At 33.4% G+C, this 26655-nt stretch overlaps 2 protein-coding genes across 2 annotated transcripts; one reads left to right on the top strand and one right to left on the bottom strand.

The window, feature by feature from the left end:
- Positions 1–17299: 17299 nt before the first annotated feature.
- Positions 17300–20496, top strand: LOC111876106 (2,3-bisphosphoglycerate-independent phosphoglycerate mutase). The gene is made up of 9 exons (XM_023872633.3): positions 17300–17555; positions 18046–18173; positions 18290–18440; positions 18558–18761; positions 18858–19282; positions 19367–19559; positions 19633–19728; positions 19813–19968; positions 20057–20496. The coding sequence occupies exons 1-9, from the start codon at positions 17394–17396 to the stop codon at positions 20216–20218; spliced, it is 1677 nt and encodes a 558-aa protein (XP_023728401.1). The 5' UTR covers positions 17300–17393; the 3' UTR covers positions 20219–20496.
- Positions 20497–23268: 2772 nt separating this feature from the next.
- On the bottom strand, positions 23269–26113 carry LOC111876108 (uncharacterized). The gene is made up of 8 exons (XM_023872634.3): positions 25554–26113; positions 25062–25209; positions 24807–24957; positions 24599–24724; positions 24432–24512; positions 24160–24352; positions 23803–24085; positions 23269–23701 (listed from the first exon to the last, which is right to left on the bottom strand). The coding sequence occupies exons 1-8, from the start codon at positions 25767–25769 to the stop codon at positions 23493–23495; spliced, it is 1407 nt and encodes a 468-aa protein (XP_023728402.1). The 5' UTR covers positions 25770–26113; the 3' UTR covers positions 23269–23492.
- Between the last annotated feature and the right edge of the window lie 542 nt (positions 26114–26655).

Genomic DNA, 26655 nt, shown 5'->3' with positions numbered 1-26655 from the left:
TTTTCAATAAAAATCTACAATTACGGATTGTAGCACGTAACCGAATTTCATAATTACTTTGCTCAAGTTTCGTTTGTTTATGCAAAACTTCACTAATAGATTGATTTTTTCTCAATAACAAATGACACTTTTCTTCGGCCTTATAGTGAGAACTATGAATCTCACCCATATGTTTCCGGAATGATTTTTTTACTCCAATTATCAAAGCCTTCGGTTATAAAAGCATATTTTCCACCTTGACCCCCTACCATGTCTCTAAACAAATAGCAAAAAAAACAATATGCCTTTTTTTTTTAATGCTATACTCTAACCATGGAAATTCCTTAAACCATTCCACAACAAAACGTCTTTGCTTCTCACCAAATAAGGTAAATTCAAAATTATGCCCCTTTGGTTGACAAGGTCCTTTAATCAAATATGCCCTCCTTATTTCATCCCTTTGATTAGGATTATAAGATGTAATCTTTGGTCTCTCCCCCGGGTCCGAAGGAAGATCATTCAAATCAAAAGATTGTGGCACTTTTGGTTTTTGAGTATGCTCATTAGATTGTGGTTCTTGTGGTTTTGGAATAGATTCATTAGATTGTGGTTCTTGTGGTTTTGGTGTATGTTGATTAAGTTGTGGAACTTGTGTACTTTCATTAACCCTATTTTTTTTTTTTTTTGAAGTTCCTTCACATTATTGTCTCCAACATCTAATTGTCTTTTGAAAAAATTGTTAATAGCAACCTACAATCAAAATATATCAACAATCAACTCTAATTCTATAACTTGATTTCGAGTTTCAACAACAAATAATCACTAATTAGTGACCTTATGTCTCTAATTTAACAATCCTAAATGGCAATTTCTATTTTTTCAACACAAAGCCAAAAAAATTGAATTTCAATTAACCAAAAAATAATTAGAAAATTTCTACTTACTTGCTTTATTATGCACTACTTTGATCAATAATCACCCACCACCAGCTACCAGAGGATTTTGCCGGAAAACACCTACCACCGGCCACCTATTGGCGGCAGAAGAAAGAGGGCAGCAGTGTGTATCGCAGACTCGCAAGGACAGGGAGGGAATTGGGAAATGAATTCTAAAATCATGATATAGGGATTGATAGTTCATTAGTTTTTTGGTATTACACACTTGGGCTTTGTGTTTGAGCAATTGGGCTGCTTATTAAATTGGATTAAACATTGACAAAAGCATAAAAAAATTAGGGTAGCCCAAAAATATTTTAATTTTTTCAAAATATTTTAATTTTTTCCTACCGTATAAATAAAAATTTGTATTATTAATTTTTTTTGGGGGGCTCCTCTGATACCCAGGGTCCTTAATTGAATCCGCCTATGATTTAGATCATTCATATCAACTTAATGTCATATATTAGTTTTGTAATTACGTCGACATCACTGCAATATCATTCATCTTTTAAAAATATCCACATTGTCACCTCACCGACCATTTAATATTTTATTTTAAAATATCATAAATATTAATCATTATAATAATAAATAAAAAAAAATAATATAATTATAATTATCTATAAATCAAATAAAAATATTGAAAATTATAAAACATAAAAATCAAAATATTAGAAAATTGATCATCGGCATCATCATATTCGTTCCAAATTCATTTGTACGTAATTGATAAATGAGGTATATATATATATATATATATATATATATATATATATATATATATATATATATATATATATATATATATATATATATATATATATATATATATATATATATAAAATTGGTTTTGATATTTAACTATGTCATTTCCTTAAAAGAAAAAAAGAAAAAAAAATCAACTTGCAAGCCTTTCAATGGTGAAAGACCAAAGGATAGGTGACATTTCATGGCCCCGCCCCCGCCAGCTAGCTGTTCTTGTTTGTCGTGTTCCCGTCGTTTCTTTTGACTTGAAGCACTTTCACCCTTTCTTTTTTGTTCTTAACAAAATAAAATCTCACAGAAAATAAATGCAAGAGGGTTGGACAGAGGTTCGGCGCAGAAAGCAAAAACGAGATGAGAAAGAAGCTGTGACCACCTTCTACGTATCAGGATTTCAAGATGGAACAAGTAAAATGGAGTTATACAGGTCTTTTGACAGATTTGGCCTTGTAGCAGACATCTACATTGGTGGGAAGAAGAATCAACGGAAGCAAAACTTTGCGTTCATCAGATACGCTGGGGTGAAGGATGTGAAGGCCATGGAGGCAGCCATGCAGGGAGTTAGAATAAGGGGCATGCTACTCTTGTCAAATATGGCCAAATACCAGAAGGAAAGTATGGGCACTAAAAGACCCCCAACAAGTCATCAAGGTAAACCTTACGCAACACCCATCTCAAGAAATGGTACTAGGGACTCCAGAACTTTCACGCAAGTCGTATCAGGTAAGAATGGTAATAGCCTGAGTAATTCTCCCCCATCATTCTTAATCCTGAAACTACTATGAGTAAATGGATACGTAAAATTATGTTGATTGGAGAGGCACATAGCCTTGACCACATTGCCAACCTACCTACACCCACCCTTATGAACGACGGTACGAAGTATCTCGGTGGCTTGAGAGTGGCCATTCTATTTGACTCATTGAAAGACGCCCGTGAATTTGTAGAAGAAAAGAGCAGATGGCAAGAATGGTTTAAATGGATGATACTAGGGGAACAGATGGACTCCAGTTATGAAAGATTAGCATGGTTGAAAGTTAATGGTGTGCCCCTCAAATACTGGGATGAAGATAACTTCTCTCGTATTGCCAGCAGATTCGGGAAGGTTATATGTCCATTTGATAACATACATAATAGGAAAGATCTCTCCATGGGCAAAGTCGGAATTATCACAGCAAGAAAGAAGTGGATCAATGAAGAAGTTGAAGTTATGGTGAATGGCATATTACTCTCCGTTGGTGTAGTTGAGTTCACTGATGATTGGTCGCCGTTTAACCCCTACCCTTTTGACATGGACGCTAAGGATAGTGACTCGGAAGCCACTGATGTCGTAGACGAAGATGAGGGTATATCAGAGACATTGATGCAGGAAGTGGAAAATGAGTTGGAGGAGGGTGAACACACCGGAGATTCAACCGGAGAAGTCGGAAAGTCATGATAGAAGTGTAAAGTCTCCAAGAAACTTTGGGAATGCAAAAGCGGTGTGTAATGAAGGCTCGACGAACAATTCCCAACACTGTGAATTTGGAATGGTAGACATCAATGATCGGTCAAATGAGGTCGATATGACGTTTGGAATTCCGATTAGAAGGGTGAATGAGGATACAAATGTAGACCTAATGAGTACACCAACTATCGGTATCAAAAAAATAGAGGATGGACCAAGTCAAAATGGAACTAGGCCCAATAATAAATTTTATACTGGACTACCCCACTCTGTTCCCACTCTATGCCAAAACATATTTTCAACCCTAATAGGTGATCCGATATCAAGTACTGAGCACAGCAGTAATGAAGACAAAACTAAAAAAAGAAAACGGGCAAGAGTCGGTAATCGCTCATCTCCAAGAACTTCCACATCATCAATCAGCATCAATCCCTCGTCTAAATGCGGTGATATCCCTCTATCTCCCCACACACGTGTTTTGCTTGATCTAAACAAAAACCCTTTAAACTCCTCGCCAGATAGAAACTGCAGAAAGGGATCAGATGTGTCCGAGTCAGATGAAATCAAGTAAAAACTGTTGAAATTGGGGCAGAAATCGGGTTTCAAATGGATTCCTTCAATCAGATATTGGTTGAGGTCGTGGTTGGTAGGGGAGAATGTATTCCTAATCCATGAATTGCCTATCACTAAACATAAGAGGCGTGGGTGAAGATGAGAAAGTGAATTGGGTTAGAAGGTTAAAAGGGCAACACAGAGTATCTTTTATTGGGATCCAATAAACCCAAATATCAGATTACTCAAGCATTAACGTAAATGGGTGCTGGGATTCCAACGAATTTGATTTTGATGGTGTTGCCTCCAATGGAAGATCTGGCGGTCTCCTTTCTATATGGGATACCAAGGGTTTTCAGAAAACTGAGGTGATCAAGAATCAACACTTTCTTATAATTATCGGTAAATGCAAGACCATTGAGGGCAACCTGAATACGGTCAATGTCTATGGTCCGCAATCACTGACTGAGCAAAAGAAGTTGTGGGAAGAACTAACAAGGATAAAGAACGAAAAGACAGACATGTGGGTTGTGTTTGGGGACTTTAATGCTGTCAGATACCCTAGTGAGAGATGTCACTCAAAGTTTTGCCCCTCTAGTGCTTTTGCCTTCAACAAGTTCATTCAAGAAGCGGACCTAAAGGAGTTCAATATGGGTGGTGAAAAGTTTACTTTTATAAGTCAAATAGATGCCAAACTAAGCAAGCTCGACAGATTCTTGGTCTGCTCGAGCTATCTCAATTACTTTCCCCTTAGTGATGTAACTGCTCACCCTCGTGAACTATCTGATCATAGCCCTATGACATTGCAATATGTTGTCACAGACTTTGGGCCGATTCCATTCAAGCTCTTCAACTCCTGGTTATTGAGAGAGGGTTTTGATCAGATAGTAATTGATGCATGGAGCCAATTCAGCGGTTTTGGCACTCCGGACGCTTACTTGGCTGCCAAACTCAGGTTCTTAAAGAACTCGATTAAGAAGTGGAGGAAGGAAGAAAGTCAAAATGAAATGAAGGAGCTGAATGATTCAATACACCTGGTCAATGATCTGGAGAAGTTGGCGGAAGTCAGACCTCTCACAGCTTTGGAGATGAGTAATTGGAACGATGGTATTAAAAAGATATCGGAGTTCGAATGATGGAAAACCATGGAATTAAAGCAGAAGGCCCGAGATAAATAGAATATCGATGACGACGAAAATACTAAGTTCTTCCATGGCTTCATCAACGGTAAAAACAAGAGGAATTACCTACATGGCCTAATGATTAATGGTCGTTGGACAACAGAGGTCAACTTGATCAAAGAGGAAGTACTGAGATTCTATGAGAAAAAGTTCTCTGAAGACCACGTTGTTCGTCCCAAGTTCATAAATCCATTATTTAAGACGTTATCAATGATGGACGCCATTAGAATCGAATCTCCCTTCAGTTTAGAGGAGGTGAAAGATGCGGTCTGGCAATGTGGTAGCGATAAAGCCCTAAAATTTTTGGGACATTGTGAAATACAATGTAATGAATTTTGTGAGGCATTTTGAAGAATATGGCTCCTTGTCTGGTGGGTGTAACTCTTCCTTCATTACACTCATTCCGAAAGTTAAGGACCATCTTTCCCTGAATGACTATCATCCAATCAGTCTAATTGGGTGCCTGAGTAAGGTCATAAGTAAGTTACTCTCAATACGTATGAAGACTGTCATTGGTGGGTTAATCGATGATGTTCAATCAGCATATGTAGATGGGCGATGTATACTGGATGGCCCCCTCATAATCAATGAGATTTGTTCGTGGGCGAAGCGTTCCAAAAAAAGAGTCTTTCTCTTCAAAGTTGACTTTGACAAAGCATTTGACTCGGTGAACTGGGAATACTTAGACCCAATCCTTGCTCAGATGGGATTTGGGAACAAATGGAGGATGTGGATTCGGGGATGCTTGAAGTCTTCTAGGGCATCAGTCATCATCAATGGTTCTCCAACTAAAGAATTCTCTATATCTAAAGGAGTGAGGCAAGGGGATCCTCTCTTACCACACTTATTTATTATTGCCATGGAGGTCTTAAATGTAGCTCTCAAATATGCCCGGGACAAAGGGATTTTTAAAGGAATTCAAATACCTGGAAATGGACCAACTTTATCTCACTTATTTTACGTGGAGGATGCGTTGTTTATTGGTGAGTGGTCTAGAGCTAACCTCAAAAATATGGCGCGAATACTTAGGTGTTTCCATATATCATCGGGCCTCAAGGTGAACTTCCACAAATCAAGAGTTTTTGGTATAGGATCCTCCTTGCAAGAAACGACAAATTGGGCAAGTTTACTGGGTTGTGAAGCTGGGGTGCTGCCGTTTGATTATCTAAGGGTCCCAGTAGGTGCCAATATGAACCTTAAAAAAATTGGAAGCCCATAATTAAGAAATTTCATTCCAAACTATCATTATTGAAGGCCAAAACCCTCTCTTTCGGGGGCAGGCTAACTTTAATCAAGTCTGTCCTTGGTAATCTTCCCACCTACTATTTATCGTTATTCAAGGCCCCGATAGGAATACTAGACGAAATGGAGAAAATTAGAAGAACCTTTTTATAGGGTGGCTATGAAGATAAGAGGAAAATACATTGGGTGGCATGGGATAAAGTCCTAGCGGCTAAAAGCGATGGGGGACTAGGTGTGGGCTCGATACAAGCATTAAACACTGGGCTACTTATAAAGTGGTGGTGACGTTTAAAAAATGAGGGGCAATCTCTTTGGGCTAGAGTAATACACGAGATCCATAAATTGTCAAATAAGCCTTTTGGCTACTTATCTAGACAGAATGTCAGTGGGGTCTGGAGTACCATCGAAGGAGTTAAAAAGCAACTGGCGATGCATGGATTAGGAGTTCATGACGTATTCAAGTTGGAGGTACAATCTGGGAATGAAACTCTATTCTGGTATGATCCTTGGTTAGGGTCAGGGAACTTAAAAGACAAATACCCCTCACCGTTTGATTTGGAAGCTAGGAAGAAATGTTCAATAGCTGACAGAATTTCTGGATCAACCATCTCATGGAATTGGAAGTCTTATCCTCCTGATCTTAGCCAAGGGTCTGATATCCAAGCACTCGCCAATGACTTTTCAGGTGTTCGTCTAGTTCATGTGACAAACCACTACAAATGCAAACTAACAGGGGATGGTATGTATACTGTTAGTTCTGTTCGAAAAATCTTAGATAAACATCCCAGCCCCATCTTGGCCCCATGACAATTAACTGGTGCAAAGTAGTCCCCATTAAGGTTTTATGTTTCATCTGGAAGGCTACACGAAGTAGAATACATGTTGCTGTCGAATTGGAGACAAGGGGTATTAACGTCAATTCTCTGTTGTGCGGCTCATGTATTGGACAGTAGGAGAATGTTGACCATGTTCTCATCGGCTGCCCGTTTGCATCCAGAATCCGGGAGAATATTATGAGCTGGTGTGGAGTAATGCTTGATCAAAGCTCATTACGGACTACGGGAGATCTTCTTCATGCTATTTCTGCATGGGGTAGTTGTCCCAAGAAAAGGAAACGACTAATAATCATATGCTATGGAATGTTATGAAATATATGGAGGTTCAGGAACAAACGATTGTTTGATAATGAAGGAGTCTCATTGATCCAATCGACTGGAAGTATCAAAACTATGGTATTTTATTGGTGTAAGCACAAGGGTAGGAAAGTAATTTGTAATTGGGATGAATGGTTAGTGTCCCCGTTTACTGGTTTGTAATAGATTGTACTCTTATGTATGTTTGTTTTTGGGTTCCTCTTTTAGTTACTTGCTAGGTGAGGCTCTCCCTTATTAATATATTTGCCGTTTCCAAAAAAAATGTGACATTTCAAATTGATGAGGTGGACTTGCAAGTATGTTTGCAATTCGTCAATGCGGAAGGTCTTAGCATGGCATATCATCTATAAGGTAAGTCAACTATTGATCATAACGAGCTAAGGTTCAATAAATTAAACGTCTCCTCGTAAACGAGTAACAAAAGTGGTTGGATGAATTGCACAATATGGCATAAAACTTAATGTTTTTTTATTAAAGCCTTTATAATTTATTTGTAAGTGTTTAATAACATCTTTTACTTAGCTTTGACCGACATACAACGGAAAAAAATGACAAAAGTGGATGCATAACATTAGCTATGAGATTTAGTTCAACAACCAACAAGTTTAAAGTCTTTCTCATTTTTTTTTCCTTTTAGAACGGACAGTAACTTTATTAACCTAGCAAAAAGTTAGATACATCAAAGAATAACGATACAAAGTTCTTGAAGTCAACCTACAAATTAATTATAGACCTCATATTCCTATTGTAAATCCAATAATATTGGGACCAAAACACACTATTAAAATTTTGAAATACAAGTATAATGGTTAAGTCTAAAATAAAAAGAAAAGTATAGACCTAACACATTATCCCAAAAAATCATTATGCTGTTTTTGTGTCTATTAAAAAATTATGATTTTGGTTAAAAAATAAGTTGAACATGTCGTCTCAAAATTGAAGCATGTGAGATTCGAACTTGGGTTAATTCCATTTTAAAATGTTTCATATCAAATGATCATAATTAGGTCATTTTGAAAACCATATTACCTAAGAAAACAAATTGCACAACATACATTGAACTAAAAAGATTACACAATATTATTAAATTTCATAAAACTATATATATATATATATATATATATATATATATATATATATATATATATATATATATATATATATATATATATATATATATATATAATTGCTATTCTGAATAAGTTTTATAATCTAAATCAATATTGTAAAGTAATTTTTTTTTAACTTTATGTAGGTTATGTAACCGATTTTTCTTTGTCATGTACTTGTGAAGCATTAATCTAACCAAAATCAGAAAATACAATTGTTTTAGTGTAAATAAATATACAAATGTTTTGAAGAGAGTAAGTTGGACATTTAGGACTTTTCCCCAAAATAAACAACTAAAAACTTTTCTCAACTTTTCCCCAAATCTAAACAACTAAAAAGAGGAAGCCTCAATAACAAAGGCACGTATACAACAGTTTACAGTTTACATACCACGAAAGGGCAGCAATGAATTCCATGAAAATTAGGTCACCGCCTTTTATACTGAATTTTATATGTATGTAATACGAAAATGTTACATAAACTTAAATGGCACTATGGCAGTATGTTAAATACATTTAAAACTAAGTGTCACCAAAAACAAGAACGGTTTGTGATTTAATTTCATGAAAACTAACCATGTTAATGGAGGACATATGGATGGATGTAAACGATAACCTAGAGATTAATATATTGTATCCATCGTACTTTATAAGCTTAGCAGAAAATCTTTTCTAAAAAAATCTCCGATTTCAGATTTTCAATTGCTAGATAATAAAAATAAAATGAAATACGAAGAAAAAAATTGAAGTGATTTTGGGCCGAATGAGTGGGTCATTCATACATACAAGACCATTTCATTGGTCAGCAAAAGGCTCTAATGCCCCCAATAAGTCCAATAGATCAACATTTATGATCTTTTGAATCCTTTTCCATATACTTCTTTTATTTCATCATTCAGGCATAGTAGTTACAATTATTTGTTACATACCTTTTAACCATTTAAGCATTAAAATGTGGACCTTGAGTTATTTTGTTTCAAATACTAACACCTCTATCAACCATGCATAAAAGGGGTTGATTCTCAAAGGCGGACAAGATTTCATAGTATGGTTGTCACGAGAAAGTTAGGAGTTGCACGATAGCAGAAAAAAAAAATTCGAAAAATTTTGCACTACGTCCGGAAAAGTTAGAAGTTGCACGTGTCACTACATGCCCTATAATAAAATCGCCCCTTTTAATAATGCTCCATATTTGACTCAATAAATGTGATAAACTAGCTTAAGTCAAATATTAAGGCTTATATTCTCATTCATGTGTTAAAAAATGGTAAAAAGCAGTGTTCTAAAAGGCGCGCCATGGCGTGAGGCGTGGTTTCGCCGTTACGAAAAGTCTCATAACGTTGCTGTTAGGCGTGGCGCGTGGCAAGACGTGATATGGCGCGCCATGGTGTGTTATGACGCGTGTTTTTTCGTTTGATACACGGTTTTTTGCTCTTTATTATGTCTTTTCTAATCGGAGATACAAGTATTGTGGTTTTTGTTAACTTTTTGTTATTAGTTATTGATCTAACACTTCTAAAAAGTAGTTATATTTAATATAAATTTATATTTATGTGGTAATATAATTTTAAATTAATACAAAATCGCCCCCTTACATCACGCCTTGAAAAACGTCATGGCTCGCCTTGGCTCGTTAAGCTTGAGGCTTGGCCTTGCCGCCATGCCACGCCTCACGCCATTTAGAACCTTGGTAAAAAGTCATGAGCCAAATTGATAGATAAATTCATTAATATTGGTTGTTCACAACTATATATCAACTAAACATTCTTTACCGTAGTAGATACAAAAATAATATTTACCAAAGTTTTAAATGTATTTACCAAAAATGGTAAGCTTTGAGTGGACTCTGTACTTTTATACTAACATAAATAGATAAAAAAAATTAAAACACAAATGTTTTAAATGATCGAATTTTGTTATGGTCAGATTCAGTTGGAGAACTAGAAATTAATTTGGGTAGAGGAAGGTCTTTTTGAACTGATGTTTTCTATCGGATTTGAATATATTTATACCATTACCATTCTTTATAGAAGCTTGAAGCATTAAACCAAAGATAATGAAATTTAAGTACGAATAAATTATATATCAACAATGAAAAGAAAACCTAGGGGTAACTTAATAACAATGATGCACACATTGAACAAGGAATTTTGTTATGATATATATTTTTTCGATTTATGGGTTGAAGTTGTGATTTCATGAATCTGATTTTGCTTTTGTGTTGGTGATGGGAGGTGTCCAGTGGGTTTAAACCCATAGGAAGATAACCTATGGTGCTAATAAAAAGATGATGAATGGTGGTAACATTGGGAGGCGTATAATGGGTTGGAGGAAGACGACGATGGTGATAGTGTGAGATGGACGACACCATTACCACTATCAGTAAAAAAACATCATCTTCATCCTCTATGTTATGGTTACATGTGAAATACATCACAATAACATGGGAGTGTCGTTGATTTTGTAGCGAAGTTTTAGTAGGAAATGTGATCCTACTAATGTATTCTGACTAAATCTATGATAAGCCACCTAAACATTCACAGGATCAATGGAACATAAAGAGTTTCATGATGAGTTGTTGATGCTCCTACTTCTATCCATGTAAATTTCTAAGATGGTGTTAGTGATGGTTGATTTGGCGGGATTTCACAATCCATATGAATACAAACTCGTTAAGGCGTCTGCATATCTCCTTGGGGGCGTGGGAAAATGTATCACTAACTTTGATCTACCAGACCACCCATTGTTACTTTGCCTATCACACCACACTTCTTCATGCTTCCCCTGCTCCTCAACTTCCTTACTACCACTATCCACCATCAAATTATCTATTGTATCCCTGTCATCGTAAGGCCTTAATTTCTTTCGCCACCATCATTAGAAATAGTTTTCGTATCTTTATAATCCTTCCAATTTCAATAAAGCTCTCATGAAAAAGAGGCTCTATCTTAAAGAGTTCCATTATACATTGAAATGGTGGTGATGCAACAAGCTAAATGACACCCACCTAAATCCCACCAATAGTGATGTAAAGTCTTCCACACTAAATTAACATGCGTTGAAAGCTTATACAATGGTGGGTCCTTCACCCTCTCTAATGAAAGTGACCAGAAAATCTGATCACAAGTGGAGATAATGATGGATTTATCATTTTTGTTACATAGAAGGATAGTAGATAAGGTGGAAATGCAGCTTGATATAGAAGGTTGAGATTTAGCCGAAAAATAGTGGCAAGGAAGAGAATGAAGGAGACTAAATTGATATGAGAAAAGGGGAGAGATAATGAGTACGCTATGTCAGTGGAATAAAAGATAATGGTCTCTCGTCGGAGATGAAAACGGTGAACAGAGACGTTAGATACAACTAGGGTTTTCAATTGAGAGATGAATGAAGGAATGAGGAAGACCATGTGAATAGGTAGAAGAAAGAAGTGGGTGGGTGGGTTGGTTGAGAGGGTAAATAGGTACAGGTTAATCTATTTTTTTGATTTGTATACATTTGGCCACTCATTTTCGTCTATATTTATCCTCTTCAACTTGTTAACCTATATATATTCAGTCATTATGACCGACTACTCTAGGTTAGCCTTTAATATTTTTGTTTGCACATTTAGTCTTTAATATTTTTTGTTGCAAAATAAGTCCTTGTTATTTTTGTATACATTCAATACTTATAACTGATTTCTTTAGATTTTCTCACAACATCCTATGTATGACAATCATTAATGAAGTGTTTGAGGTTGTTGATGTTTATGTTCATCGCAACCTCGGCTGCTTGGTTGCTTAGGTCTTGTAGTTTGTCTTAGACAGAGGTGAGGCTACGCTATTGCAAGGGGTGTCCATGGACACCCCTAATTTTAAAATTTCTTGTAGAGGTTATATATTATATTTGAGGAGGACACCTATTGGGATCACAAAAAGGACACCCATGGCAACAAAAAAATAAACCAAAAAACAAACCGAAAAGTTCTAATATTATACCGCTTTGTTTGGAGGCATTTAACAAAAATAAAACCCATTTATAGAAATTATAATCAACATTAATCGTTCAATCTTATGATATATAGAAAAATATGAAGAAGATAGTATATCACAGGGAAAACAAAACGAAACAAATTATCGAAAACACAGAAGCCCTAAAAGACAAAGTTTACATTTTTTTGTTCATCAGTGTCACCGTCGTGTTCCACCACTCTCCGCCGGTACATCCCTATTCTTTTGTTGATGCGACTATTGTGCTCAACATCTTTCCTCCGCCTTCGTGCTCAACATCATCTATAACTCTGCACCCATCTCTGCCACAATCTGTCCATATCCGATTTTCCGACGACTGGTTGGAAGCTTGTTTCAGTGATGCTAGAGTCTCCACTACCTCCCATCTCTTTTCTTTCGGAGGTTTTACCCTTTTCTCTCTCTATATGTCTATTATTCGTATAGTGTTTTCTCAATTTTGTATGTGTATTGGAAGAATATAAACTAATTCCCAATATAGGTCAAATCTTATAAACTAGAAAGTGTGTAGCATATACTGTATATATTTTTTTACTTTCAACTTTTTCATTTATAAAATATTATGTGGTTAGGATATTATAATTTATTTAGTTATACTCATATTTTATAAAAAGAATCATAAAGTTTAAAATAGTTTTACATAAACATGTCAATGACATTCGAGCATTATCACTAAAAATAAATTGACAACTATTTTTCTATAGATTATTTTCATATACATATAAAATTTTCATGAGCAATTGTAAGAAATTTATTAGAATTGAATTCATTATTATACATACATTAGATGATATTATTCACAACCCGACCCTCGATAACCATAAAATTTTAACTTGTTTAAATTGGACGCCATTGAGTTTGAATCATAGATTAGCCACTGGTCTTAGATCATGTGTTCTGAACGTCGTAACTTTTTCATACGATTTCGGATTTTCACCAATTTGTATTTGTATCTACTACAACTTTCGTTAAGATCATTCTCATTAAAAAGTAATATATATATATATATATATATATATATATATATATATATATATATATATATATACTTACGATTTTATTAAAAAAAAGTATTCACAAACACACACACACACACACACACACATATATATATATATATATATATATATATATATATATATATATATATATATATATAGGGAAAGGTTATTTGGAAAACAAAAAAACCCTAAAAAAACCCAAAAAATCATAAAAATGCATAAAAAAATACCTAGAGATCACAAAACTTTTTTTTTTTGACATTTTTTAACAAAAAATCGCTGAAAAAAATTTGAAAAAAAAACTCTTTTTTTATATAAAAAAAATTTTGATTTTTTATTTTTTTTTCAGCGAATTTTTATAAAAAATTGTGATTTTTTATAAAAAAAAAATTCAAAAAAAAGTTTTGTGATCTCTAAGTATTTTTTATGCATTTTTAGGGTTTTTTGTTTTCCATAGAACCTAAACCTATATATATATATATATATATATATATATATATATATACATATATATATATATATATATATATATATATATCGTAAGTAAAATGTATTACTTTTTAACGAGAGTAATCTAAACGAAAGTTGTAGTAGACTGAAATATGAACGCGTGAATATGAATATCGTTAAAATCCGAGATATTGTGAAGAAATTACGACATTTAGAACACAAAACCTAATTCAAACCACAAAACCTAAGCAACGAAACAGCTGAGACTATGGTGGCTACAAGCATCAACAGTCTCAAACATCTCATTAATGATTGTTCCACATAGGATGTCGTGAGAAGCTCAAAAGAAATCAATCATAAGTATTGAATGTGTACAAAAACAGCAAAGCTTATTTTGCAACCAAAAATATTAAAGACTAAGTATGAAAAAAAAAACATTATGGACTAAATGTGTATAAAGTGATAAATATATTACCATATTAAGTCAATATTTCCGACTTATCTGGAGTAGCCGGTAATAAAGACTGAATGAGTTGAAGTAATAAATATGGATGAAAAGAAAATATAAATAAAAAATATAAATAAATAAAAACTTAATAATCAAATATGTATAAATCATAAAATATATTACTCTTTTAAATAATTATCCCTATTATTAAATATTGTCAATGAGTATAAGAAAAAAAATTAAGTAGGATAAAATTGTTTTTTTATTCGGACTAATTTTCCAAACTGCAGGGATGAGTTCCATCAATTAGGGGTGTTCGTTTGAATGAATCGGTTTGATCCGATCCAATCAAGTAAATTACAGTTCGGTTGGATCGGTTTTTACAATTCGGTTTTTAAGAACCAAAACATTTTAAATAATGTATAACTTAAATATTAGCTAACTCTTTAAAAGTAAATAAATAAAACTTTTTCGCTATGAATTATAATTTATAAACAACTATTAAGAAAAATTAGCTATAGTTTAATATTTCATTGAAATTTTTGATAAGTATATATTAAAGTACTATCTTGGTTGAAAGATTCTAATAATTAAAAAAATAATTTAGTAAATTTATAAATGATTAAAGATATATATTAAAAATAAATAATAAGTTATTATTCAGTTTTTTTTGGACTATTCGGTTTTTATTTTATAAACCAAAACCAATCCGAAATTCAAAAATAATAATACGGTTTAGCTTAAAATCAATGCAAAAATCCAAATATCCGAACCAAATAGTCCAATCCAAATTGTCCTATTGGACAATTCGGTTTTAGCCAAATAGTGAAGTCTTACCATCAACAATGCAAAGGTTGGACAAGTGAGAATATACAGGGACCGAAACTGTAATTTACTCACAAGTTTATGTATAGAGACAGACGGTGGGCGCATTCGAGTTTGGGGCTGCGTCAATTTGACTTTTCAAAGAAGAGGCATGAAAAATGAAGATGGTGTGGCGTCACAACACACGCTGTTTGCGTTAAACCACCAATTGCTTATTTTACTAGATGCTTCTCGAATATTCTCTTTTCATTTCCTTTATTTCAAAGCCAACCCTCCTTTTATAGGATTTGCATTTGCACCCTTCTATTTTCCCTTTTTTTTCAATCCACATCGTTCCATACGCATATATTTTTATCTAAATAAAATATTTAACAAAAAGTATTTAACTATTAATAGAAAAGCTAGTTACATATTGAAGTTATGTTAATATTAATTCGAACCCCTCTTTTGTACGTTTTTAAGCAAGTTGATGGACTTGACTATAACAAGTTCACATATTTGACCAAAAACAACAATAATAAGAAAATAGGGTCATGCAAGCAAAAGTCTTTTCAACATAAAAAATACGGTTTGAAATAATAGTACTTTCAAAAAGCCTCCCCAAATGCCAACCGTTTTTCCTTTCAAACCATGACATATATTTGAGAAAAAAAAACTGATGATAAAATTCACAAGTTAGTTAAAAGATATTAATCAATGATGGGGTTGATAAGAATATAACAAGTTGATAACAGAAGTTAGAGGTTTTGTAGAAAAAACCCTTTGTGTTTTCATACTTTTGCAAATAATTCATTATTTCTATTTTGCATGATTAAGGCCCATAACTTATGTATTTTAATGTAAACGAACTTGATTTTTTGAAATATACTTTATTCAATAAAGTTAAGAGATAATTCATAGTTCTACAAATGTCAATTATAAATATATTATCATATAGTTTTTTTTTTAAATCTCCAAAATTTGAAATAATAAAAGCATCTCTAATGATTGGACTATGTTATCATTTAAAATGAGTGATGTATCATCATATATTAATCTTGATCTCCAAATAAGTTATCATTCTATGGTTAAGTTTATTTAAATAGTTTTTTTTATATAAATATAACTAATTTATCCTCATCTACTCAAAATGTTTTATAAAACCTCAACATTTAATTAGCCAATTTTTAAACAAATATATTGTATTAAGAGGCACGTATAAATACAAATATATTGTTTTATTATTTTTGTATGTAAAATATGAACATTTATTATGCTATAGTTACAAAAATAAAATGAAAATATTAAAAATATTATATTATCGTCATAAAATTTATATTTATAAATAAAATATAACTAAATATTTAATCAAAATAATTAATTAGTAAGTAAATAAATAAATTCTCTAAAACTAAATTATAACTAAATGGATAAAATAAAATATAGTTAAAATAGAAAGGGTTATATATACTAGTTAATAAAATATATTGACTACTAGTGGTAAAAAAAAAAGCAAATAAACTATCAAGTCCAATGTATTAAATGTACAAAAATTACAGTAATAAGCTATAAAAAAAATCTCTCTTTAAAGATGTTCTAACAACATAATTGGACATTAGAAAATCTAATTATTAATACTTTATAACTTATATTTATATTACAAACCACTAAATAAACTCCCTACTCAAACATATCAAATCAATTTTATGAGTATTAAGAACACATGTTACTTTATCTATTTGTTTGCATGGCTCATGTTTAATGTTTAATTAACTGTTTTAAAATAGATGGCTATAATTTTTTTTTTATATTTTTTAAATAAACATGCTTAATATTTAACCAGATGTTTGTAATATATTTTAATATTAGAATAAGAAAACACTTGCATATAAAAATCAAATCTATAAATTTCAGAAACAAAATCTAATAGTAGAAAAAAGAACTAATTGTAATTGAACATTTAGCATATAAATGTAACCTAAAATGAAAAATAACAAGTTTTTTTTTTTTTTTAAATAAAAAAGTATATAATTTATTCAGCGTTTAGATGTATTTTTTTTATTTGAATTTTATGATTTTTTTTGAGTTTTTTATTTTACTTGGAAAATTCAAATCACTAAACCAATGGGCTATTTTGAACTATGGGAAATTCTTGGGGGACTTTTTTGGCACTACAAAAAAAATATCAGAAATTGCAGTATAAAATATTGCAGACATATGTGGTATCGCCGCAGACATCTACCTACTCTTTCGCTTCATTATCGAACCCAAACGAAGATCTAGAGAGAAAAGACTGAGATTGAAAGACAGCGAGAGATGGGGAGCACTGGATTTTCATGGAAATTGGCCGATCACCCGAAGCTACCAAAGGGGAAGCTGGTAGCCATGATTGTTTTGGATGGATGGGGTGAAGCTTCTCCCGATAAGTTCAACTGCATCCATGTAGCAGAAACCCCAACCATGGATTCTCTAAAAAACGTACTACTCACTTTCTCTCTACTTGCTGTACATCTGTTTTTCTCTTTTTGTATGCATATACGTTAATTTTGATCCCCTTCAATGGCGGATAGTCGTTTTTGTTTGCTAATTAGATCTAAAGGACTTAAGGACCACTGATCTTGTTTAGTAGATGTATCCTACGTCCCAACCGGATATAGTTACTGGCTCTAGATCAAAGGAATTAAGCGAGTTTAACCATAGCGAATCAACGATTTTGAACAGATATTTTACATATGTTTTTGATGTATATCTTAATAAGATCTGATTGTGATTTCGGTATGTATGCAATCGTAGATTGATCAGTACATCTATTATGTAAAATGAGGCTAGTTCAATTGGTTATCGGAGGTGATTTTGTCCGAGCTTAGGGCGGAAACTCCGATATCAGTTGTTCCGAACTTATTGCTCTTTGATCGATTAGTAATCAGATGATTTGAATAGCCTTTGATGTGTATGTGTTTTGCTATAGGGTGCCCCTGATAAATGGAGATTGGTGAGGGCTCATGGTACTGCTGTAGGACTTCCCACTGAAGATGACATGGGAAACAGTGAAGTCGGACATAATGCTCTTGGTGCTGGAAGAATCTATGCCCAAGGGTGAGATTTTGTTCCTTCATTTAACCCTAATTACCTCTTCAACGATCACATGCTTATGATTCGTATTCCCTCCCATTGTATACATTTGTTTATCAATCTTCGCTTCTTTCTTTTAGTGCAAAACTCGTGGATGCAGCTCTTGAATCTGGAAAAATTTATGAAGATGAAGGTTTCAACTACATCAAGGAATCTTTTGCAAACAACACCTTGCATCTTATTGGACTAATGAGTGATGGGGGTGTGCATTCACGCCTTGATCAAGTACAGGTATGTAGATTTCACTTTCACCTTTGTAACTAACTATTCAACAAGCATTCACTTCATCTTTCTTGATGGAGACATGACATAATGACATATTGACATGTCCTACTTTCTGGATTACAGTTGTTGCTCAAAGGAGCCAGTGAACGTGGTGCCAAGAAGATTCGTCTCCATGTGCTCACTGATGGGCGTGATGTTCTTGATGGATCAAGTATCGGTTTTGCTGAAACACTAGAAAAAGAACTTTCAGACTTACGCAAAAAAGGCATTGATGCACAAGTTGCTTCTGGTGGGGGCCGCATGTATGTCACCATGGATCGTTATGAGGTAAGTGATAATCCTAAATCCTGTATCACAAATCTTGATGTTTTATCTTCAAAAACCAAAAGTATCCCAATTGAGATTACAAACTCTTGATTTCAGAATGATTGGGAAGTTGTGAAAAGGGGATGGGATGCACAGGTTCTTGGTGAAGCTCCACACAAGTTTAAGAATGTAGTTGAAGCTGTAAAGACACTAAGACAAGTTCCTGGTTCTAATGACCAATACTTACCTCCATTTGTGATTGTTGATGAAAGTGGAAGCCCTGTGGGCCCCATTGTTGACGGGGATGCTGTTGTCACCTTCAACTTCCGTGCAGATCGTATGACCATGCTTGCACAAGCTCTTGAATATGAAAAGTTTGATAAATTTGACAGAGTGCGGGTCCCGAAAATCAGATATGCAGGTATGCTTCAGTATGATGGAGAATTGAAGCTTCCAAATTACTACCTTGTATCTCCTCCATTGATCGATAGGACATCTGGCGAATACTTGGTTCATAATGGGGTCCGCACTTTCGCTTGCAGGTAATTTATTTATTTGTTTTTAAGAAAGGAAATGTTGATTTCTTGAATCTTGAGTTGACCATGTTTGACTTTTTGATTCAACAGTGAGACAGTGAAATTTGGACATGTGACATTTTTCTGGAATGGAAACCGGTCTGGATATTTCAATGCTGAGCTGGAGGAATATGTTGAGATTCCAAGTGATAGTGGAATTACTTTTAATGTTCAACCAAAGATGAAAGCTTTGGAGATTGGTGAAAAGGCACGTGATGCTATCCTTAGTGGAAGATTCGATCAGGTAAAACGCAATTTTGAATATATATATATTTTTTTAAATGAAAAATGGACAAGAAATAATTTGTTGTGTTTAGGTGCGTGTGAACATACCAAATGGTGACATGGTTGGGCATACTGGTGATGTTGAGGCTACTGTTGTAGCATGTAAGGCTGCTGATGAAGCTGTTAAGGTAAAAAGAGAGAGATAATAGAAAATTGAAAATCGTTTATGTTTATTTTTATTGTATATGAAGGAATTTGATTTTGTGAAACAGATGATATTGGATGCAGTAGAGCAAGTAGGTGGAATATTTGTGGTGACTGCTGATCATGGTAATGCTGAGGACATGGTGAAGAGAAACAAAAAGGGAGAGCCTGCTCTTGATAAAGAAGGAAATGTTCAAATTTTAACCTCTCACACTCTTCAGCCTGTAAGTCAGCTACTACTTACTATAATGAGAAATAATTGAAGGTGTGGGTTAAGTTTAAGTAATTAACCATGGTTGAGTTAATGTGTAGGTGCCAATTGCGATTGGAGGACCTGGGTTAGCAGAGGGGGTGAAGTTCAGGAAGGACGTGCCGAGTGGAGGATTAGCGAATGTTGCAGCAACAGTGATGAATCTTCATGGGTTTGTGGCTCCTGATGATTATGAGACAACTCTTATTGAAGTTGTTGATTGATTGAGTAATTAAAGTGGTAAAGATGAAAAAAGGTGATTTTGGAGTTTGGAACATTTTCGTTTGAATAATTTGATGGAAACAGTAAAAATGTAAAACATATGACACCAATATGTTTAGTTACCATTTTCCGATTTTGGTCGCATCACCACGGTTGAGTCAGTGGGTTTTACTTTTACTTTTACTTTTACTTTTAGCCTTAGGCTTTTTTATGTTTATGCAACAAAATGATACTGGTAAAACGAACGGTTTGTTTGATTTAAAAGTAAAAGTTGTGGTTACATAGTTGTTTTTTTTTGCATTATGGGTTTTAAAATATTCTGTCAAGTTGTTGTTCTTGCTTATATTTTTTTGGTAATTTTGTTTGACGCAAGCCTTAGATCCATTTTGTTCTGTATTTGTTATTGGTTTGTTGACAATCATCGTTGGGTGGCATTGAAGTGTTGGATTTCATTTGATGAACAAAATGCTGTTCAGCCAAACACCTCATTCTGAATATGTTCCTTTCACTCTCACTTGAAGCATATCCTTCAGCTGTGGAATTTGAAGAGTGTATACGGTATACTCAACACATTGTGTGACTGGTAATAGAAGACCATGTCATTTTGGAAAATGTCAGTAGGAACACAAGTGGAACTTGTTCGCCTATGGAATCACGTTCTTTTTTTAGACCGCAGAATGCTTTTTATAAATAAATACAAATAAAAAAAAAATAAAAAAAATACAAATAGCAAGATGCTAGTGCTACCAATAATGTGAGAGAGGGGGTGGAGAAAGAGTTCGAATATGGGATTGCTTGGAAAGGGATGCCAAAAGAGAAGTTTTATAGGTAATTCAATTTGAATAATGACATAATTATCTATTAATTAAATAGATAATCATCTATTCATAATTCAAATATGCCTAATTGCAAAGCAAAGCCTATCTCTTTTATAGTTTCTAACTAAAACCATCAAACTATTGATGAATAACAAACTAATCCCTATATTTACTGTTATTGCGATTTTAGATTGCCCTCTATGTGCAACTCAATATGCATATGTATTATTAGTAGTGTTACCAACTTGTTGTGTCAGTGGTCATATTTCCAACAAACTCTCGCTTACACATGACACTACTACTATATGAAGCACTCCAAAAGTAGCATATGATAATTTATCCAGAACAAGTAAAGAAATCAAAAACCCAAAGGTATGAATCAATCTTATAGGTAAGTTATGAAGCATCCTTTTGTTCTTGATATAGACCATCAATATTATGTTTACCAACATAGATTCATGGTGACCAACAAAACAGATTGCACAATTGATCCAATATCAATCAATTCTAAGCATGGCCATGCATTTAGTGTTAGCATAATCATTGAGGGGTCCTATGATATCACTTCTACTATAGGTTAGAAGAAACAAATAAACATTTATATGTTACAATGAACAAATAAACGTTGACTACATAGACTGCACCCACCCATCATGTCACACCTAGTCATTCCATGTACGGGTGACAATTACAAACAACGTTGTGCTAAAACATAATAGACTAAGTCAAGAATCTTATGTATCTCTGTTTTAAGGACGTAAGATATTACTATCTTAGAATTATTTGTGACGTGATCCATGAAGTAATATCTAAGTACGGGATATCCAATATTTGATCTTTATAAAATACATGAGAGTATAGTCACATCTCCATGCAATATCTATCTCTATGGGTAATTAACTAACACCTGGCATCAATCTTAATTCATAACATCTTTCCATAAAAAGGAACGGATATTGAAATTCCAAATAAACTAGTATTCAAGGAAGTAAGTAAAAATGCAAATGGAACGCAATAATGAACAAAATGAAAATAATTGTTCCTAACATATATTAAGATCTTAATATCATACAAAATTTTTAGTTCCTTGACATCTAGTCAACTAAAATAAAATTAGTCAAGCCAAGTCGTTTGCAAATCCAATGCCAACCGACCTAGTGTGAGAATCATGCTTCGTCTATTGTAGTTGCTTGGTAAACAAATCAGCCGAATTCATGCCCAATGCAATTATGTTGATGGATACGGCCTCTTTCTTCAACCTTTCAAATATAATGATATTTCATGAGTGTATGTGGTGTGAGTTTGTGTGAATTGTGTTCTTTAGCCAAAAACGAATGCAACCTCATTGTCATAGTAGATCTTTATGAAATGGTCAATGCTTAGAACCACACCGAGGTCTCCTATGAACTTCTTCATTCACATAGCCTTCTTTTCAACTCCATTAGCTGCAATATACCCAAACTATATTGTCAAATCAGCTACAATATCTTATTTGGAACTCCTCCAAGTCGTCGCTCCGCCGTTTAATAAGAACACGCATCCTGGCTACGAACAAGAATTGTCTTTATCAACTTGGAAGCTAGCATCAATGTAACTCTTGGTTCCTTACCTCTATAAATCAAGAACATATATCCCATTCCTATCAAACATCTGAGAATGTTTTTGATTGCACAGGTCTTGTTAGGATTGGTCTGAACTTAACTCGTCATGCTTAAGGCGTACAAAATGCCATGTACGACATATATGATTAATCCCACATGTTCAATCCATTTAATTAATTACCATTAAATAAGTTACTAGCTTTAATAAATAAACCTTTTTAATTATATGTTTAGTTTTATTTGCTAGATAATAAATAACCAATTATTTATTTACTTATTCTAGTCAATAAATAATAAATTTATAACCAAAAAATATATACTATTATTTATTTCATACCATTTTATTGTATAGTTTTAAACCAAACTAATTTAAGAATTATAATTTATAGTTAATGTGTATGAAATAATCATTTTCACCGATACACACATGTTTTGACACTTTGGTGAAAGATATGAAAAAGCTTGCCATAAGTATATGAACCCTCTTAATCACAATTAGGACACCTTTGTCACTACGTTGAAGGAGAGTGACAAAATCAATACCTCTCTCTAATGTGTCAACTCTTTTTAGCAAGCTCCAAAATTACAACAAGTCAAGATTCAACAACTCAAAAAGTCAATGCAATAAAAAAAAATAACAACCACAAGACCTCATCAATAGTTGTAGTCTCAAAATGTCAAGCATCAAATAAGTATACCATTACTCAACATAACCTCTCTAACATATATATAAACACCATATGCTATATGCATCATCATCATCATCATATATACACACACATAAAACTATTTAACTTAAAAAAAGAAAAAAAAAAAAAAAAGCATGCCAAGTGTCAACAATCTGTTGCATTCTAACTTCAGTTAGACCAAACATGAACCAAACCATGAGCATTACCTGTATAAATGGCGTTGTGTTCTTCATCATAGTAAAGAGCTGTCACTTCTTCAAGTGCCCCTGCAACTTTCCTCCTTTCATCTTCATCTTCTTCATTTAAACACGCATTCCTCCAGTTTATTTTAGCCACACATTTTCCAGTCCATATATTACTTATATTAATCGAACCAACTGCACGCATCATCAACAACAACAACCACATCCATAAATATATATATGACATGACATGACATGACAGGTGTTGATATATTTAATAAAAATGTTGATTGTACCTTTTCCATCTCCATAAATAGTGGATTGATCATCTGAATCAGTAGGTTTGCAGAAGGAAATTATAAGATCTTGATCACTAGTTATGTAGATGTTATTAGTATTACAATCTGGATGCCATAACACATGATCCTCAAATGATGTCACAAGCTCTCCTTTGAAATTCCAAACAGAAACACTTCGGTTTCTAAATGTTAAAAAAAGTTGATTCTCATATAGAAATATGAATGCAGATGGTGTCATGAACTCTGTTCTTCCAACTTCTTTCACATCAGCATTTCTTACCTATTTATTTCAATAAGTTAATAAATAAAGTATATGTAACTAACAAGATCCATAAAAATGATATATGAACATACATCAAGAATCTGGAGATTTTCATTTTCTTGCTTAACAAGAAGCTTTTCGTTGAATTGCTCTATGAATTCCACCTTTTTGTTTCGATGAAGTAAATGATTGAAATCTTTTAAAACACTTCCATCTTCAATTGAAAGTATTTTAAGAGGAACATGACTTGCAGCCCTACTGTAAATCAATAACATGATACCAGGGCTGTGTCATAAAACAAAACTTATTAGCATAAAGAGAGATAATATTATAATTATGAAGTTATGTTTACAAAGGATATTACCTGATCTTGATTTCTTCTACATTTTTGTCTGCTACAGAGTACAACAGTGTATAATTCTTCAAGTCAAACACCTTGTATATGCTAAAAACAAAAAGAAAATAGAAATCAGCAACAACTTTTACACAGCCAAATTAGAAAAATGTAATATTTTATAAAAAGAAAGGTACCTATCTTCAGCTGAATAGGTAAGAACTTTCCCATTGACATCATCAAATTCCACAAAGCCAGGCCACTTGAGGGATTCAGACTCAAAAAGAGGAAAACCAGAATCTGGTTTGCCTCTTTCTATGTATCTACAGTTTATATAAAAATCAAATATCAATGTAACTTAAAAGCAGAATATGTAAAGGTAAGGAGTAGAAAGTGGAAACTGACTCTATTCTTGTTGATCTGCATTTGAGTGAACTGAAACTGTCTGAAGCATATACAGACACAGTAATTAATGAGTCGTTATTTTTATTGTAAAACAAGCTGCGGATGACTTCATCTGGGAAGATATTCAAGAAACATATCCTCTTTTTTGTATCTGCATTTAGAGTGCCAAATGAAAACTATTAAGATTTAAGACTGTTCTTGTTTCAAATATAACCAGAAATTGACAAGAATGGAATATAAATTAAGAACCATCACCTCTTCTAAAAGCTGCACAAACACCAGAACTTGTAAGAGCGAATATGATACCACGTCCTGCCACTATTTCAACAACTTTTGCCCTTTTTGTCAAGAATGGTAATGCAAATGATGAACTTTCCTTGGGATCATGGGTACTATATTGTTCCTGATCCAATTATGAGTAGTTTAAACTTTAAATGAAACGGGTAATACAAATGATGGAGTTACCATATGTTAACATCGAACATGAATATGCCTATATGACTACACATAGCAATACAATCATCAAGGACAACAAGAACATAAAAAGATCTAACTGTTTGTTTAAGAGAACTAACACTCTTGTCCAATCAATCATGGCCATTAGTAATTCCTTATTGGGTCGATCTAAATGCACAACAAGGGATCCCTAAACTAAGCTTATCTCAAGTTCTTGTCATCCCAGGTCATTGAATTTCGAAAAATTGCTGCAAAATTGACTGGAACCAAGGTAAACGAGGGAGGATTTACCGTCAAGCGGATGTTCCTAAACCGGTGGACGGAATTGCTGATGGAAACGGAACGTTGGCGTTTGGAAGAAATCTCACGTCTTTGAATCTTCTTGACGCTGTTGTTGACGGAGAGCCAGTTGGTCCAGTCACGCTTCTTCGTAGCAACCACTCTCCTCCGACCACCGCAGTGTGGCGGCGGCCTACTACCACCACTACCGCTGCTGCTCGCCATCATAATTCTGCTGCTGCTGTCAGTAGCAGTACCAGTACCACTACCAAACCCTTGTATTCCCCTTCATTAAGAATCTAGGTATTGAAAACACATTTTTGCAATCGGAATTCCAGGAAGTATACGCCGCGAGAGTTGATTAGTTCAGAGTAGATGATGATCTTCAGAATGCTACTAGATTTCAAAGAATCATATAATTCAATTGATTTGAATCGAAACGACGAAAAAGGGGAATCTCCCCGATTACTTGTATTAATAAAATTGGTAAAGTATGAAGCCCACACCACAGTCACATTGCGGTTCTCGTCATCCCAAAATAAAAAATAAAACCGACAATTACGGTTACGTCTTGGTGTTTATATTTGGTTTTGAGACGATCATATATATCCCTATTCCCTAGTCATATATAACAATACTAGTTTAGTTATAACCTGTGGGTCCTAGGATAAAAATAATTTTAATTAAATTATAATGTAACTAGTTTATAACCCGTGGGAATCATGGTTATAAAATTAATTAAATTTTTATATTAAAAATTCAAAATTATTAATCAGTTATTTTAAATAAATTATTAATTTAAAAGATGTTTTTTTAGTTATGTGAAATTATAATAGTTGATTCAAATAAATATATAAAATTAAATTTTAATATATATTAGACATTTTTTTATTTGTGAATTAATGAAAACATTAATATAAAATTTAAATTTTAAAATAGATAATAAATACATTGACAAATAGCATCACATTAATGAGGATGTCTAAAAAATTTTAAATGGAGAACTAATATATTGACAAGTGGCAACACATTAATTAAGAGGTCTAATATGATGACACATGACAAAAAAACCTACTCTTTTATTAGTATAGGGATTATTGAACAATGATAAAAA

The sequence above is a fragment of the Lactuca sativa genome, chromosome 9 (assembly GCF_002870075.4).
Source record: "Lactuca sativa cultivar Salinas chromosome 9, Lsat_Salinas_v11, whole genome shotgun sequence".
Classification (NCBI taxonomy): domain Eukaryota; kingdom Viridiplantae; phylum Streptophyta; class Magnoliopsida; order Asterales; family Asteraceae; genus Lactuca; species Lactuca sativa.
This window is presented reverse-complemented; position numbering and strand designations above follow the sequence as displayed.

Excerpts from the sequence above, each read along its gene's own strand:
- LOC111876106 (XM_023872633.3), top strand. The coding sequence starts at position 17,394 with ATGGGGAGCACTGGATTTTCATGGAAATTGGCCGATCACCCGAAGCTA. Across the intron at positions 18,762-18,857 it reads TCACCATGGATCGTTATGAG|AATGATTGGGAAGTTGTGAA; the intron begins GTAAGTGATAAT and ends TCTTGATTTCAG. Across the intron at positions 19,729-19,812 it reads CTGCTGATGAAGCTGTTAAG|ATGATATTGGATGCAGTAGA; the intron begins GTAAAAAGAGAG and ends TTTGTGAAACAG.
- LOC111876108 (XM_023872634.3), bottom strand. The coding sequence starts at position 25,769 with ATGATGGCGAGCAGCAGCGGTAGTGGTGGTAGTAGGCCGCCGCCACAC. Across the intron at positions 24,353-24,431 it reads GTAGAAGAAATCAAGATCAG|CCCTGGTATCATGTTATTGA; the intron begins GTAATATCCTTT and ends TTTATGACACAG. Across the intron at positions 23,702-23,802 it reads TATTTATGGAGATGGAAAAG|TTGGTTCGATTAATATAAGT; the intron begins GTACAATCAACA and ends TGATGCGTGCAG.